Below are 16318 nucleotides of genomic sequence, written 5' to 3' on the forward strand. Positions count from 1 at the left end.
TCCGGTAGACTTTTGCGATATCATTTAGTAGTTTCTTTGATTACATGATGTTAAATAAAATCTCTAGATTATGTTCTACCTTTTGGCCATATCTGTAGTCTAATAGCTGAATGACTTTCAATTACATTATTTTATTCAATGATAACTTTTTATGCTGGAAACCAGCGATACCAACCAGACCAGGCGCCCTGAGTGGTCCGATACAAATCTATGGAAGTCCAGTACAGGTCCGGTAATCCTTAAGTAAGACCAGTCCATTGACCGGTCCATCCTATATATTTTATACACACCGTGTCTGCACTTGCTGTTTTCTTTGCATTTTTTAAGTAGAGTCTGGTTTAATGAACATTTAAAATAGCTCTACAATAACATATATATATATATATATATATATATATATATATATATATATATATATATACGTAAAAAAATAAATTAAAATTCACAAGTTTAGGAGAAGGTTCGGTACTTTTACAGACTGCATATACAACAAAATCCAATCATGTGGTTATTCTTTTTATGTCTAAAGCAGAAAGAAAGTCAACGTAATATAATGCAGTACAGCGCACACTAGGCCTAGTTACACTGTCACCCCATGCAATTGTTTTTACATGGAAACAAACAGATTAAGCACACATATAAGAAACCGAATATATATATATATATATATATATATATATATATATATATATATATACAGACGTGCTCAAATTTGTTGGTACCCCTCCACAAAAATCGAAGAATGCACAATTTTCTCTGAAATAACTTGAAACTGACAAAAGTAATTGGCATCCACCATTGTTTATTCCATATTTAATAGAAATCAGACTTTGCTTTTGATTTTTTATTCAACATAATATTGTAAATAAGAAAACAAATGAAAATGGCATGGACAAAAATGATGGGACCCTTAACCTAATATTTTGTTGCACAACCTTTAGAGGCAATCACTGCAATCAAACGTTTTCTGTAGCTCTCAATGAGACTTCTGCACCTATTAACAGGTAGTTTGGCCCACTCTTCCTGAGCAAACTGCTCCAGCTGTCTCAGGTTTGATGGGTGCCTTCTCTAGACTGCAAGTTTCAGCTTTCCATAGATGTTCGATAGGATTCAGATCAGGACTCATAGAAGGCCACTTCAGAATAGTCCAATGTTTTGTTCTTATCCATTCTTGGGTGCTTTTAGCTGTGTGTTTTGGGTCATTATCCTGTAGGAGGACCCATGACCTGCGACTGAGACAGAGCTTTCTGACACTGGGCAGTACGTTTCGCTCCAGAATGCCTTGATAGTCTTGAGATTTCATTGTGCCCTGCACAGATTCAAGGCACCCTGTGCCAGGCGCAGCAAAGCAGCCCCAAAACATAACCGAGCCTGTTTCACTGTAGGTATGGTGTTCTTTTCTTTGAAAGCTTCATTTTTTCGTCTGTGAACATAGAGCTGATGTGACTTGCCAAAAAGCTCCAGTTTTGACTCATCTGTCCAAAGGACATTCTCCCAGAAGGATTGTGGCTCGTCAATATGCATTTTAGCAAATTCCAGTCTGGCTTTATGTTTTTCTGTCAAAAGTGGAGTCCTCCTGGGTCTTCTTCCATGGAGCCCACTTTCGCTCAAAAAGCGACGGATGGTGCGATCAGAAACTGACGTACCCTCACCTTGGAGTTCAGCTTGTATCTCTTTGGCAGTTATCCTTGGTTCTTTTTCTACCATTCGCACTATCCTTCTGTTCAATCTGGGGTCGATTTTCCTCTTGTGGCTGCGCCCAGGGAGGTTGGCTACAGTTCCATGGACCTTAAACTTCTTAATAATATTTGCAACTGTTGTCACAGGAACATCAAGTTGCTTGGAGATGGTCTTGTAGCCTTTACCTTTACCATGCTTGTCTATTATTTTCTTTCTGATCTCCTCAGACAACTCTCTCCTTTGCTTTCTCTGGTCCATGTTCAGTGTGGTGCACACAATGATACCAAACAGCACAGTGACTACTTTTCTCCATTTAAATAGGCTGAATGACTGATTACAAGATTGGAGACATGTGTGATATTAATTAAAGAAACTAATTAGTTTGAAATATCACTATAATCCAATTATTTATTATCTTTTCTAAGGGGTACCAACAAATGTGTCCAGGCCATTTTAGAATATCTTTGTAGAATCAGCAATAATTCATCTCTTTTCACAGCTTCTTTGCTTTATTCTATGACATACCAAAGGCATGCAAGTATACATGATAAAATAGCTTTTAATTTTATCACTTTTCAGGAGGAATGAAGCATTATTTCAATGAGTTGTAAGGGTACCAACAAATTTGAGCATGTCTGTGTATATATATATATATATATATATATATATATATATATATATATATATATATATATATATATATATATATATATATATATATACAGTACTGTGCAAAAGTTTTAGGCAGGTGTGAAAAAATGCTGTAAAGTAAGAATGCTTTCAAAAATAGACATGTTAATAGTTTATATTTATCAATTAACAAAATGCAAAGTGAGTGAACAGAAGAAAAATCTACATCAAATCAATATTTGGTGTGACCACCCTTTGCCTTCAAAACAGCATCAATTCTTCTAGGTACACTTGCACACAGTTTTTGAAGGAACTCGGCAGGTAGGTTGGCCCAAACATCTTGGAGAACTAACCACAGTTCTTCTGTGGATTTAGGCAGCCTCAGTTGCTTCTCTCTCTTCATGTAATCCCAGACAGACTTGATGATGTTGAGATCAGGGCTCTGTGGGGGCCATACCATCACTTCCAGGACTCCTTGTTCTTCTTTACGCTGAAGATAGTTCTTAATGACTTTCGCTGTATGTTTGGGGTCGTTGTCATGCTGCAGAATAATGGGGCAGAATTTGGGGCCAATCAGATGCCTCCCTGATGGTATTGCATGATGGATAAGTATCTGCCTGTACTTCTCAGCATTGAGGAGACCATTAATTCTGACCAAATCCCCAACTCCATTTGCAGAAATGCAGCCCCAAACTTGCAAGGAACCTCCACCATGCTTCACTGTTGCCTGCAGACACTCATTCGTGTACCGCTCTCCAGCCCTTCGACGAACAAACTGCCTTCTGCTACAGCCAAATATTTCAAATTTTGACTCATCAGTCCAGAGCACCTGCTGCCATTTTTCTGCACCCCGGTTCCTGTGTTTTCGTGCATAGTTGAGTCGCTTGGCCTTGTTTCCACGTCGGAGGTATGTCTTTTTGGCCGCAAGTCTTCCATGAAGGCCACTTCTGACCAGACTTCTCCGGACAGTAGATGGGTGTACCAGGGTCCCACTGTTTTCTGCCAATTCTGAGCTGATGGCACTGCTGGACATCTTCTGATTGCGAAGGGAAGTAAGCATGATGTGTCTTTCATCTGCTGCAGTAAGTTTCCTTGGCCGACCACTGCGTCTACGGTCCTCAACGTTGCCCGTTTCTTTGTGCTTCTTCAAAAGAGCTTGGACAGCACATCTGGAAACCTCTGTCTGCCTTGAAATTTCTGCCTGGGAGAGACCTTGCTGATGCAGTATAACTACCTTGTGTCTTGTTGCTGTGCTCAGTCTTGCCATGGTGTATGACTTTTGACAGTAAACTGTCTTCAGCAACCTCACCTTGTTAGCTGAGTTTGGCTGTTCCTCACCCAGTTTTATTCCTCCTACACAGCTGTTTCTGTTTCAGTTAATGATTGTGTTTCAACCTACATATTGAATTGATGATCATTAGCACCTGTTTGGTATAATTGTTTAATCATACACCTGACTATATGCCTACAAAATCCCTGACTTTGTGCAAGTGTACCTAGAAGGAATTGATGCTGTTTTGAAGGCAAAGGGTGGTCACACCAAATATGGATTTGATTTAGATTTTTCTTCTGTTCACTCACTTTGCATTTAGTTAATTGATAAATATAATCTATTAACATGTCTATTTTTGAAAGCATTCTTACTTTGCAGCATTTTTTCACACCTGCCTAAAACTTTTACACAGTACTGTGTGTATATATATATATATATATATATATATATATATATATATATATATATATATATATTGTAAGGCAGTGGGATGTGTGAGACAGCAGGGAGGGGGTTAAAACCTCCCGGAAGAAAAAATGGTGCCTTTTGTTAATTGTTTTATTGTTTAATTTAATGTGTTAATTGTTTTGTTAGTTATTTACGGGGGGGGGGTATTTAAGACGTGCAGCCAGTCTGCACGAGGCTGCTGAGTAGGAGGCAGAAGTGTGGTGCTCTGCGTCCGAGCAGTCGAGGAAAAATTAAGTGCTGTGTTAAAAGTGTGTTTTGTTTTGAGGTGCCAGGTAAACGGCTTAGCCGTCCTGCGAGTGAGTTAGGAAAATACCCTGTGTAGTTAGTGCTCCAAAGCGGAGTTAGGTTTTTTGTTTCTGTTCTGTTTGTTTTTGTGTTTAATTAAAAATAGCGCGTCAGCGCTTAAAAACTCCATTCATTGTGTTCGGTTGTATTTTCAAAGGGGCAACGAACCTGTGTAGCAGCGTTTCGTTTACAATATATATATATATATAATCAAATAAAAAATTGTGACTTACTTTATCCCTTTGATTCAGAAATTCATAAGTGCCTTAAATTACATTTTTGCATACTTTTTCATATCTGTCATCCTGTCTACATTATTTAAAATGTCATTGTAATAGCTAGTGCACTGCAAATGGGAAACATGTGTGACTGTATTGCTATGTGTCAGTAACCTTAGCTACAACATAACAAGTGTTGTTTTTGTTACCAGAGCAACTGGCAGATTAAAAAGAGAGACAAATTACAGGGAGGCTTGGTAGTAGCTATAAAAGTAATATTGATAAGCCGTTTGGTCTACTGGCACCGAGATATTTGGGGAAACACAGATAGTGACCGTTGATATACAAATCCATCCCAGTGCACTATAACATTAAGGTTGATTTAAATCAAATAGTTTTGAGAATCTAGCCCAAAGTATTACCTCAAATGTGCCGTTAGGGTAAAAGCATGAAGGGGTGGGTATACAAAAGGAAGGGCAAGTAAGACTTGCAAACAGATATTTCTTTAACCTAGTATAGCACCAGATGTAATTTTTAAAACATAACAATACCCAACAGGCTGTACTTGTTACAACAAAACACATTTGTTACCTTTACTGCCTACTGTGTTGTACATTTTCCTACTATTCCCTGTATAACATAATCATGATTTATTTAATCGCATATCTGTGGTCATAAATCAACAGAGAATAAAGCCAAATAGATTTGACCTGGCACATTTGCTAGACATTGGGTTAGCTTGTGAAAACCTATTGTGACTGTCACAGCATCGGTTTATTTATCCAAATAAAGCTTCATTCTACACCAAAGCTGACGTACATACACAGGGGTTACCTGGGTGTGGTAACAATAGCAATGGTAGACGACTGGAATGCCACTTAAGAGGTGGAGCTGGAGTTGTGGGGGATAGGAGTTGGGGGGCGAACACTTCACTGCATGAAATATACAATGCAAAGCTTTCTAACATTATACGACAATACAATAATATATAAGGATTATGTAATGAACCAAATAGAGAATCCTTGAAGGTTGCATGTTTTTACAGGTTGGTTGGTCTGGTGTCAGTCACACATATCTGGTAAAATTTAGCTTTATTCTCTAGCAGATTTATGTCCCAGGATAAACTAATACAAATATTAAAACAAGTGTGATTATGTTGAAAAATGTATTACAGGAGTATGTACCTGTGGAAGGGTGGTGGGCAATTCACTGACACACAGGAGACAAAACTTTACTTGTAACGCCGCTCAGGCGCACTGATTTATTTTTACTCGCAGAGGGAGCTGTTGTCCGTGCCCTGAATACTACCAACAGTAATCAGGACCACAGGGCATACCAATACGGTAGACAGTCAACTGCACATACAAGTGCTCAAAATAATAATGAAAATAAAAGGCACAAAGAAAAAGGGAACACAAAACACTACTAACAAAACTACAAAATAAAGGTGCTGCACTCTGCAGTGTTTCCGTGACCGTCGCTACCCGCACGGTCCGGGTCTCCGTCCTACACTCCACCGTTCCCTCAGTCTATACTTTTGGGCCTGCCCACAGTTTCTCCGCTACACCTATATTTATTAATTATTTTTTTATTTTATTTTGTTTTGTTTTCGTTCTCCGGCTGTTCTCGGTCCAGCAATAGAGCTTCTGCTCACTTGTTTGTCGTCCTATAGGGGCCGACCTGATGGAACAACAGAGCATTATTTTATAGGCCCAGCAATCCCCCAAGGCCTGCCTCCCAACCATTCAGAGAGAGGGAGAGACCACACACCCTCGTCCCACCTCTCTGTGTCATTGCCATGACTGACAGGCGGATCTTACGGATTGCTGCCCTCTTCCTGCAGAACCATGCATGTGCCAAACAGTCAGCACAGATCTCCCCTGTTACAGTACTACACGTGTAAACACCACAGCCTGTTTGGTAACTCTTACAAATGTGCAATTGGTTTACTCGCAGAAACTTTCCTATATCCGAGAGGTGGCACCAAAGAGGAAAATAATTCATTTTTTCAGCAAGATGGGAAAAAATAACACTGCAGAAGCTCCAGTGGTTTTATGGGGAAAAGTCCCTTAAAAAGTTGAATATAATGAAATTCAATTGAGGTTGCCTCAAGGTGAGGTAGAATCCTGTGCATATGCAAGTGGTTTTCAGCTTTTAGTGGATCTATCAAATCTGTTCAGGATGACCCAAAAACATTTCTCTGCCACCTGCAGTCTTGTATGGTTTAAACAAACACCAGTCATGTAGTTAAATGAATTACTTTATTATCTCCTGTCTGTGCATCTGGCCCGGCTCAGTTCATCCTCTCATGTGAGGTACTGTACAGAAGACATGTTATTGTGCTAGAGCCACATTTTGAAACAAATATGTGGCACACGCCTATCTCCAAGCCCAAGAGATAAAGTAACAAAAGGCTTGTGTCTTTTATGTTTTTTTTTCTCTAGTGGTGGATTTGAATCTCCTGAAGGAAGAGGTGAGGTTGTACAGCTGCACCCCACGCAATTTCTCTGTGTCCCTGAGAGAGGAGCTCAAGCGCACTGACACCATCTTTTGGCCAAACTGCCTACTGGTCAAGCGATGTGGAGGAAACTGTGCCTGTTGTGTACACAGCTGCCATGACTGCCAATGTGTCCCCACTAAAGTTACAAAAAAATACCACGAGGTATCTAAAGCTAAACTAAAGTGCAAATAACAATGTGTTTGTATGTACGTAATATTGTTTCAATAACGTCTTTATTCTGTCAGTGACACTTCTACCATGGTACATAATTTCACATCTGAATATGCAGATCAGTGAAAGTTCCAAAATCCCACTGTAAATGTTATATTGTAAGGATAGATTAAATATAATACTAAGGTGGATATGCATTCTGAGGAGCTGTGAAAATTGTGCAGCTTTCCAGTTTGCGGTTTCTCTTACACTGCACCAAATCAAACAATTCCTGAAATTTCATGAAAGTGCTGCAAAATGTTAAGAGAGATATAATGAAGAGATATTTTATCTTTTGGGTGGGAACTGAAGTTACAATTTTCATGAATTAGTCAAATCGTTATTGAAAGAAAAGAAAGGACTGGAACCACAGAAACACCCTTTATTAGGAGCTGAATGTTTGTTTTCCTACAGTATGTTATGTTTTGTGCACAAAAATAAGACCAAAAAATGAATTGCATTTTTTTGCTGCAGTTCACTCAAACAGTTGCTGAAGATGAAAATAACTATGTTACAGTATTGAAATAAATAAATAAAATAAGTAATTATATCTATAAACACTAACAATTAATATCTCAGCTGAATATGCCTATGAAGTATAAACAATGTTACTTGTAGTCACTCAACAATGGAGCATTTGTAAAACTTACTACAGAATTTGTGGCATCCAATAGTGTATACTAAAGCCTGTCTTACCCAGCATCCATTATGACCAGACAATTGTGCTGTATAATACAGTGTGCTGGTTACAGAGGTACTGTAAAATCTTTTACTTAAAAAAAGGTATACATGACAAAATTATTTGAAAATGTTGTACAGTAGGAGTATTGATTAGGTATACCCTGCAATTCTCAACTTATTAATTACACAGACAAGACTGTCGGTATGTTCAGGGGCAAGGTTAGACAGGGTTTACTGTGTATTTTGTTGCTGTATCTTAGAAAAATTAAAACAGCGATAACAAACAGAAATAACATCTATTTTCAATGTAAATTGTATTTCGTTTACACTTGTATAGTCTATAGTTGTGTTTGGTGTACTTTGGTATGATATAACAGCCATTTTATATTTCATGTATATGTTGTGTTATTGTTTTTTAAAACATGACTCTTTAAGCATGCTGTAGAAGAGCAACTTCGAAGATGTCTTTAAAAAAAACCTGCCTTACCAAATGTGGGTTCTACAACACCTGAATGAATGTGTTTGTGTACCCCCTACAAAATACCCTTTGTGCGATGCCTTGAATTGTTGTTTTAATACCAAGCAACTGGGTGGTATTGTAATTTTTTGTTTTAATGCCAGTATTTAATTAACCCAAAGTTGTATTTTATAAAGGGAAAAGTGTTTATTAATCATAGTATACTAATTGTACAGGACAATCAGACAAGAACAGGACAAAAAACAACAGCCTTTGCCAAAATTAGATTATATAGACTTAATTGGACTAATCGGATGATTACACATTACATGTAAACTCATATTCATATATCACAACAAGAACATGACTGTAAACCCATATTTGCATTTAAGGTACATGCACAATATAGCACAAATGAAAATACAAGTTTACCCAAAATTTTCCTAACTGTGATCCCATTTACACAATTTACCATTATGTTTACAGTGGAGGAATATGCTACAGTATATTATGGCAAATCACAAAATCTAAATTCAGCACTTCAGCAAAATGCAGCAGGCAGTAGGTTTATGATGTATGTATTCTTTCAGGTTCTCCAGTTAAGACACAGAAGTGGTGGAAGAGGATGGCAAAAATCCATGACAGATGTGCCCTTGGAACACCACGAGGAATGCGAATGTGTGTGCAAAGGCAATTCAGATGGATAAAAGAATCAGACAGTGTGCTTTCCTCAAAGCACTCCTCCAAAAAACATCTGAGGGTGGTGTTTGTGAGTCTATCTCTGTGGTCTCTGATGGAACCTGATGGATTAACAGTGAACTGGGGTGTGGTGACCCCAGCTGCCCAGCCTATATCAAACTAGGATTTGATACTCCTGGATGACAGTTGTGTTGCTCTGAGCCTGCACTTTTCTGTAAGGTCCACGAAAAGGGGAAAGAGATTGAAAAAAGGCAACTGTTAATTGTTTCTCCTATTATATTACTGAAAGGATTTCACTAGTTTTCGAATGCTTTGGAAAATAGCAATTGAAAAGAACTCTGAAGAGCTGGACTATTTTGAAGTTGTGCTGGCAGCATTGGTTTCCGCACTCCCTACAAACTTTTTTCTAAAGAAAGTTCAGTTTCTTAACATGTGGCTTTTTTAACTTTAAAATACTCCTGTGGTACATTTAAAAAAGTATTTTCATGTCATGCCTTCTGTTACTTTGTTGTTGTTTAGTTGTATTTACAGAATTGGAAATCAAATAATTTCTTATTTTATTGAGCTTGTCCAATTTTGCCAAGTTTGTTGATGGGTTCTAGATATTTCTTCACATTACAGCTTCTCCCACAGTTTTGATAATTGATCAACAAAGAATTGTGCATACTAAAACAATGAAAATGACACCATAGCTTTAGAAACCATAAGGGTTTTTTTTGGAAATCCATACAGTACATTTTAGTATCTTATTATTAAAACAACACTTGATGTTTCATTTTATAATCTTATTCCATATTGATATGTATTTTTATGAAAGGTATTGTGTTATCTTGTCAGTTTCATGTTGGCAGCTGCTTGAGGTATCCTGGAGTGAAACTCCATGTTTCGTTTGCAAAAGGAACTAGGGAACAAAAAAGGAAATGTGTTTCATCTTGACATCTACAGTGAAGGCTACCTTAAGAACTGCAGTACCAAGTTTAGGCAAAAATCTAGGAGAGATTCTGGCTGACTGAATGCATTGCTTGCCAATGGGCACTTTATTGGGCAGGTTCAGTAGTTACTAGTATATGGCAGGATATTGCCATTATCATTATATACATTTTGTGTTTCAGCTTCAAGTGAACTTGAATATATGGGATCAAAAGAGGGCAGTCAATTTATATTCCAAGACTACAATGGCAAGAATAGAATGTTTATTTCTTTATTTCAGCCCCTATCTCTCTGTTGTTTGCAACATGAAAAACAGAGGCAGATAAAGATTCAATTAATACAACACATGATTCCCAGCTGCTCATTGTAATAAGTGCACATGTATTAGTAAAATTCAAAGGGCTCAGATAACAACCCCACCAGCTTGGTCCATATACTGCAGCCTATACAGATTTTACACTGTTTGGAGATCTAAGAAAGCCAGGAAATTATAGGTACAGTACAGTGTTTTTTACAATGTCTTGGAATTGTCTGTGGCCAACTCTTTAAGGGACTCCCAAGATGATTCCATTTAAAAGCAGCGGGAAGGTCAGTGACAAGGAAAATAAGCACTATTCACAAATCTTTAACCTATGAGTTATTTAAAGCCTTAAAAAAAGTCTGGTTTTAATAATTACAACAAAAAACAAACAAACAAACAAAAGAGATATTCACGAAAACTTTTCAGACTGTTGGTTTAAGTCAATTCATGCTTTAAATAGCTCATTAGTTAAAGTAACGTTTTGTGGACAGGGCCCAGTGTAGGATTTTCATGTCAACCATTCAGAGGTCATAAAGCCAAAACCATTCATTATTAAAGGGTTAAAGAACAGCAAACGTATATTAATGAGGAAATATCGGCATGAGTAAAAGTGAACCGCCAAGGTTTGTTTACACTCTACAGGTATTGATTAAACCCATGCGCAGATGACCACTGTCCTATACCTCTATTATATACTATTCATGACCAACCTTTTTGTGCATTGTGATTTTAATTGGAAAGGAAAAGGTTGATGAAGAGAATACCTTTATGTGGCTCAGATACATTGACAATTGTGATGTCACCAATTTGAATACACTCTGCAGTTGTAGGGAATCTGGGGTAGGGAATTGCAAGCCTCAGGTACAATATTTTAAAGCATTTCAAACGTAATGCTATTTAGAACAAAGGCTGATAGAAACACAATTGGCTGAAAGATCCTCAGCTGCCCATAATGCTTCATAAAGAGAGAAACATTACACTAGTTGGTGAAAACAGTTTTTGCCAAATGTTCTGCAGAATACTCAAGAATTATGTTTTTATAACAAAAAGTGTCGTTATAAAGGGGACAGTCTCTAGAACATTTTTTTTGTCACTATTTTAACATGTAATATAATTTCAAGATTAATAAACTTACAGATGTGCAAGTAGGTGCCTTTTAAATAATGTATGAAGCTGTGTTATAATTCAGGACATCATATCTTGTACATAGATACACCGAGTATACTGCTTATAGGTATACCAACTGAACTTATACCATCTACTGAAGCATTACATACTATCATCTGAAGCTAATCTTTTTTTTTTTTTAGATTCCAGAGTATATCTTTCCAAGTGTGAGTGATGCAGCATAATAAAATAGAACAAAATCCTTTGCCTATTATATTTCAATGATTTAACTGAAACAAACTGAAGAAAGCATACCAGGTCACAAGTAACACATCATTAAAAACATAAACCCATGTTTGTGTACATTATGTTCAAAACTGTGTTTATTCCCATGAAAGGCTTAATAAAATGCTTTGTTTTGAACATATAGAACGTGTCTACCCATTATTTCATTAATCTGTTAATTACAATGTTTGACATCCTTTAAGGTTTATGTTAATGTAATAAATTGTTCAGAGAAACATGTTACTGTTTTTTTAAAAGACGGTTTGCATTCTTAAACTTTTTGCATTGATTGTATATAACGGTTGTTTGGCTTTTATTTGTATTGTTATGTATTTTTGTATTAACACCAATTTTGTAGAAAGTTCAGTTTATTAAAAAAGACATTTTCATTTTGTTTCTGAGTTTCTACATTTGGAGCTTCAAAAACATCCATCTATTTGTCTAATGAAAGCACAGCTGTGTTTTGTTTTGTTTTTTTCTGAGTAATAACCACCATTTTCATTTTTAATAGCAAATGATCCTCACATACACAATTGCCATCATACCACATTGATATGCCATCAGTTATTTGTAGAAACATGAAATATTAATTTATGTGTAGAACTTCTCCTGTAATCCACAATTTCCTAATAGCCTGTTTTACCCCATCTTCTAAAACTCAAATTCTCTCAATCTTCCACTTGAGATCACATGAGAGGTCTTGTTTAGTCTCAAGATGATCATAAAGGTTTTCTTCATAAAGAAAAGCTTAATCTGAAAAGCTTAATACTCACAAGGGTCTTGAAAGCAAATAATAAATAAATACATTTTGCTGATTACAATCTGGTCTAAGTGGTCGCCACTTCACCATGTACATTGTCACCATGTACATTTTTTTTTGTATCACTGAAATGGATGCAGCAGTGTTTATTATGAATATTATTTATTTATTTATTTATTTATTTATTTTAATGAAAATAAGATTTGAAAAATACAACTTGCCTTGTCAAGGCTGTTGCGAAAGTGAGTATTGAGTACAGTATATAGTAATGAAAATGGGTAAAACTAGCTGGAGGGATCATGTGTAAAACAGTGGACTGAAAAGAGGTCAAATATCAAAGGAATTACAAAGAAGTTATGATGCAATTTTTAAGATCATGGTTATCAGTAAAGCTGATTGATTCATCCAGCAATTATCGTGCTGCTGAAAAATTCATGTCACCTAAAAAAAAACAACAGAGGTGGGGACAAATCAACTGCTATTTAACACCCACTCAGAGGAAATCGTTTTGTGGACTGTGGGTTTTCTGTTTCTTAATTTCCTTGCTTATGTAACAAGTTACAGTATTTCAGTTACATTACTATTTTTGACAGAAACTTACGGTCATAATATCAGCACTCACTTTTAAAATTATATAGAGACTTTAATTATTGTGTGTGCATCATCAGGATACAAGACATGTAAATAGTTGTTATGGCATTACCATACTGGAATATAAACCTGTATTTTTTTTCTTACAGCCATGCATTTTCTGTACTTTATTGGCTTTAAGGCTACACATCAGTCTTTGGCTACAGAATTAATTATCCAATCTCAAAATTGCATAAAACAAAAATAAAATAAAGCTGAAAACTGTTACTTTGGGGTTAAACAACAGTTTGGGTAGTGGCAATGGGTTAAGCACATTTTATCAGGCAATATTAGTATTTCCCTAGTATTTCAATCAATCTCATGTATAACTTTCATTTTAAAGCGGTTCAATAAAGCATGTCTGGATGGGCCAGGAAATAGATACTGTTCCTAAAAACAGATATTATGTTATAAAATAAATATTTCTGGGGATTTGACAACTAATTTCATTAAGTGGAACAGCGTCTTCTAATAGTCTAAGCTCCACAAAAACCAAGGCAGGCCTATAACATAAAGCTATAACAATAAAAAAGATAAAAAATAACAGCTGTGAAAAATCCTACCAACATTATCATGGAAGCTTAATGTAAAAAGAAAAGGGGGTAGTATTTTAAAAGTCTAATTTAACCTTAGCTTGGCAAATACAACAAGGATCATACGGTAAAGCTATAAACACAAACAGTACGTATACACTGCAGAGCTTTCCAAAATCAAAAATGATCCCAACTACAGTTCAACCATCCACTTTCGAATAACTGGCATTGAAAGCGCTATACTGTATCTCTCAATCACACAAAACAGTGACTGTTTTGTAAAGGTCAAATTTGAGTGGTCAGGGTGAAATCTTGAACTTCACCAGTATTTTATATTTTAATAGGACTTCTGTGTACTCAAATTCATTGGCTGCACTATGAATTAGCATCCACCATGCATTACACTGTAAACCTACAGATGTCAGGACTGCCCAGTCCCTGACCACATTCCGGCGCCTCCTTAAGACTCACCTCTTCAAACAGCACCTGTAGAACTCCTCTGTTGTATCCTGGGACACCATCACCCTTCATTTAAACATGCTTTATTTTGCTCTTATCTGACCCCTATTTTACTGCATTTAATCCTGTACCTCAGAATATTGTAATCTGCCAAGTGTTTAATCTGTAGTATTTTGTACTTAATCATATCCTGATGTAACTATCACTATTTAATCATATCCTGATGTAACTTTCACTATTATCTGCTGTATTATTGAATTGTGGTTTGTCACACTTGAGAATTATTGTATTTCTTGTTCTTATTGTATGACTTATAATGTAACACTTGAATGTATTTGTATTTGCTTGCGATTGTAAGTTGCCCTGGATAAGGGCGTCTGCTAAGAAATAAATAATAATAATAATAATAATAATAATAATAATAATAATAATAATAAAAAACCAAAACGAGTTGAGTTTACTTTAAAAAAAAATGATGCAACTGACTGTCTGGAAAAAAACTAAGTAAAAGCTACTCAAATCCAAGTGTCCAATGTAGGAAAAATTTATTTAACGTAACTAGATTTTTTGTTCACCTAACTTTTAAAAGCTAATTAATTACACTTGACTATTGTGAGCTTTAGTAATTTACCAAAAACAGTAAAAGATACTTAACTGGTTTCAGTTGCAGTAACTTCCACAGAATTACATACACTTGACTAATTTGAGCTATAGTAACTTGAACTGTAATAAACAACAAGTTTAATTTTCCAAAAAAAAAAAAAAAAAAATGATGCAACTGATTGCCTAAATAAAAGTAAGTAAAGCCACTCAACAAATACACGTTATCCCAAAAAAATACATCAGGAAAATAACAGCAAGCTCACACACATTTTGGTATACCAATTCATGTTTTCTTATTGGTACTTTTTTTGTGTGTGCATATGAGAACAATTTATTGTAAAAGAATGATATTTCACATCCATTAAGCCAGCATTTTTTTTCCCCCCCAGAAACAATTCAATGGTCAACACCATCTTGCTCATAATTAAAGTCCTTACAATAGGCCCATACCCTGACCACAGTCATTTAGGCTGGTTTTTCAGTCTCAGGCCAACAAAAACTAGGGAGTCACCGTTAAGGAAATACAATTAACAATAAGGATGTTTCATTTGAACTTTTTTGTAAATGAAACCGGCAAAACAAGGCCTCAATGTGATCACTCCCTCTGACCTGGCAAAAAGAAAAAAAAGTCCTGATTAAAAAAAGGAAAAATCAAGCCTAAAATTAGCCATATGCTCACTTTAAAAGCTGAAAACTGGAACATTTCTGTCACAAAGTCTAAACAACCTGTCGCCATTCTCCGACTGGCAAAAAAAAAAAAAAGGTGGAACGTCCAGAAACCTGTATACATCAGCAACAGGCTTACTTAAACAGAAGAAACTGTCTGAATCAGAAACTGCCGTCCGAAAACACCTCAGAAAAAATCTAACAGAAATCTGTTTTGTACAGTGCCATGCATAAGTACTCACCCCCCTTGGGCTTTTCCACATTTTGTAGTGTTACAACCTGGAATTAAAATGGATTTAATTGGAATTTTTACCATTTGATTTACACAACATACTTAACACTTTGAAGGTGCAAAATATTTTTTATTGTGACACAAAAGTTAATTAAACAAAAAAAAAAGACATTTGTTGGTTGCATAAGTATTCACCCCCCTGAGTCAATACTTGGTAGAAGCACCTTTGGCAGCAATTACAGCTGTGAGTCTTTTTGGGTAAGTCTCTACCAGCTTTGCACATCTGGATCCTGCAATTTTTGCCCATTCTTCTTGGCAAAATTGCTCAAGCTCTGTCAAGTTGGATGGGGACCGTTGGTGAACAGCAATTTTCAAGTCTTGCCACAGATTCTCAATCGGATTTAGGTCTGGGCTTTGACTGGGCCATTCTAAGACATTCAGGTTCTTGTTTTTAAACCACTCCAGTGTAGCTTTGGATGTGTGTTTAGGGTCATTGTCCTGCTGGAAGGTGAACCTCCACCCCAGTCCCAGGTCTCTTGCAGCCTGAAACAGGTTTTCCAGTAGAATTTCTCTGTATTTGGCTCCATCCATCTTGCCCTCAACCCTGACCAGTTTCCCAGTCCGTGTCGATGAAAAGCATCCCCATAACATGATGCTGCCACCACCACGCTTCACCGCAGGGATGGTGTTCTCGGGGTGATGAGCAGTGTT

General features: G+C 36.5%; 1 protein-coding gene across 1 annotated transcript in view; it reads left to right on the forward strand.

Moving 5' to 3' along the window:
- LOC117420633 (platelet-derived growth factor C-like) overlaps nucleotides 1-12115 on the forward strand; it is a 134009-nt gene extending 121894 nt beyond the window's left edge. The window contains exons 5-6 of the mRNA XM_034034136.3: nucleotides 6999-7216; nucleotides 8993-12115. Coding sequence (XP_033890027.1) covers nucleotides 6999-7216; nucleotides 8993-9109 — 335 coding nt within the window. The 3' untranslated portion in view covers nucleotides 9110-12115. The remainder of the gene's footprint in view (nucleotides 1-6998; nucleotides 7217-8992) is intronic.
- The last annotated feature ends 4203 nt before the right edge of the window (nucleotides 12116-16318 follow it).

The sequence above is a fragment of the Acipenser ruthenus genome, chromosome 1, assembly GCF_902713425.1.
Source record: "Acipenser ruthenus chromosome 1, fAciRut3.2 maternal haplotype, whole genome shotgun sequence".
Classification (NCBI taxonomy): domain Eukaryota; kingdom Metazoa; phylum Chordata; class Actinopteri; order Acipenseriformes; family Acipenseridae; genus Acipenser; species Acipenser ruthenus.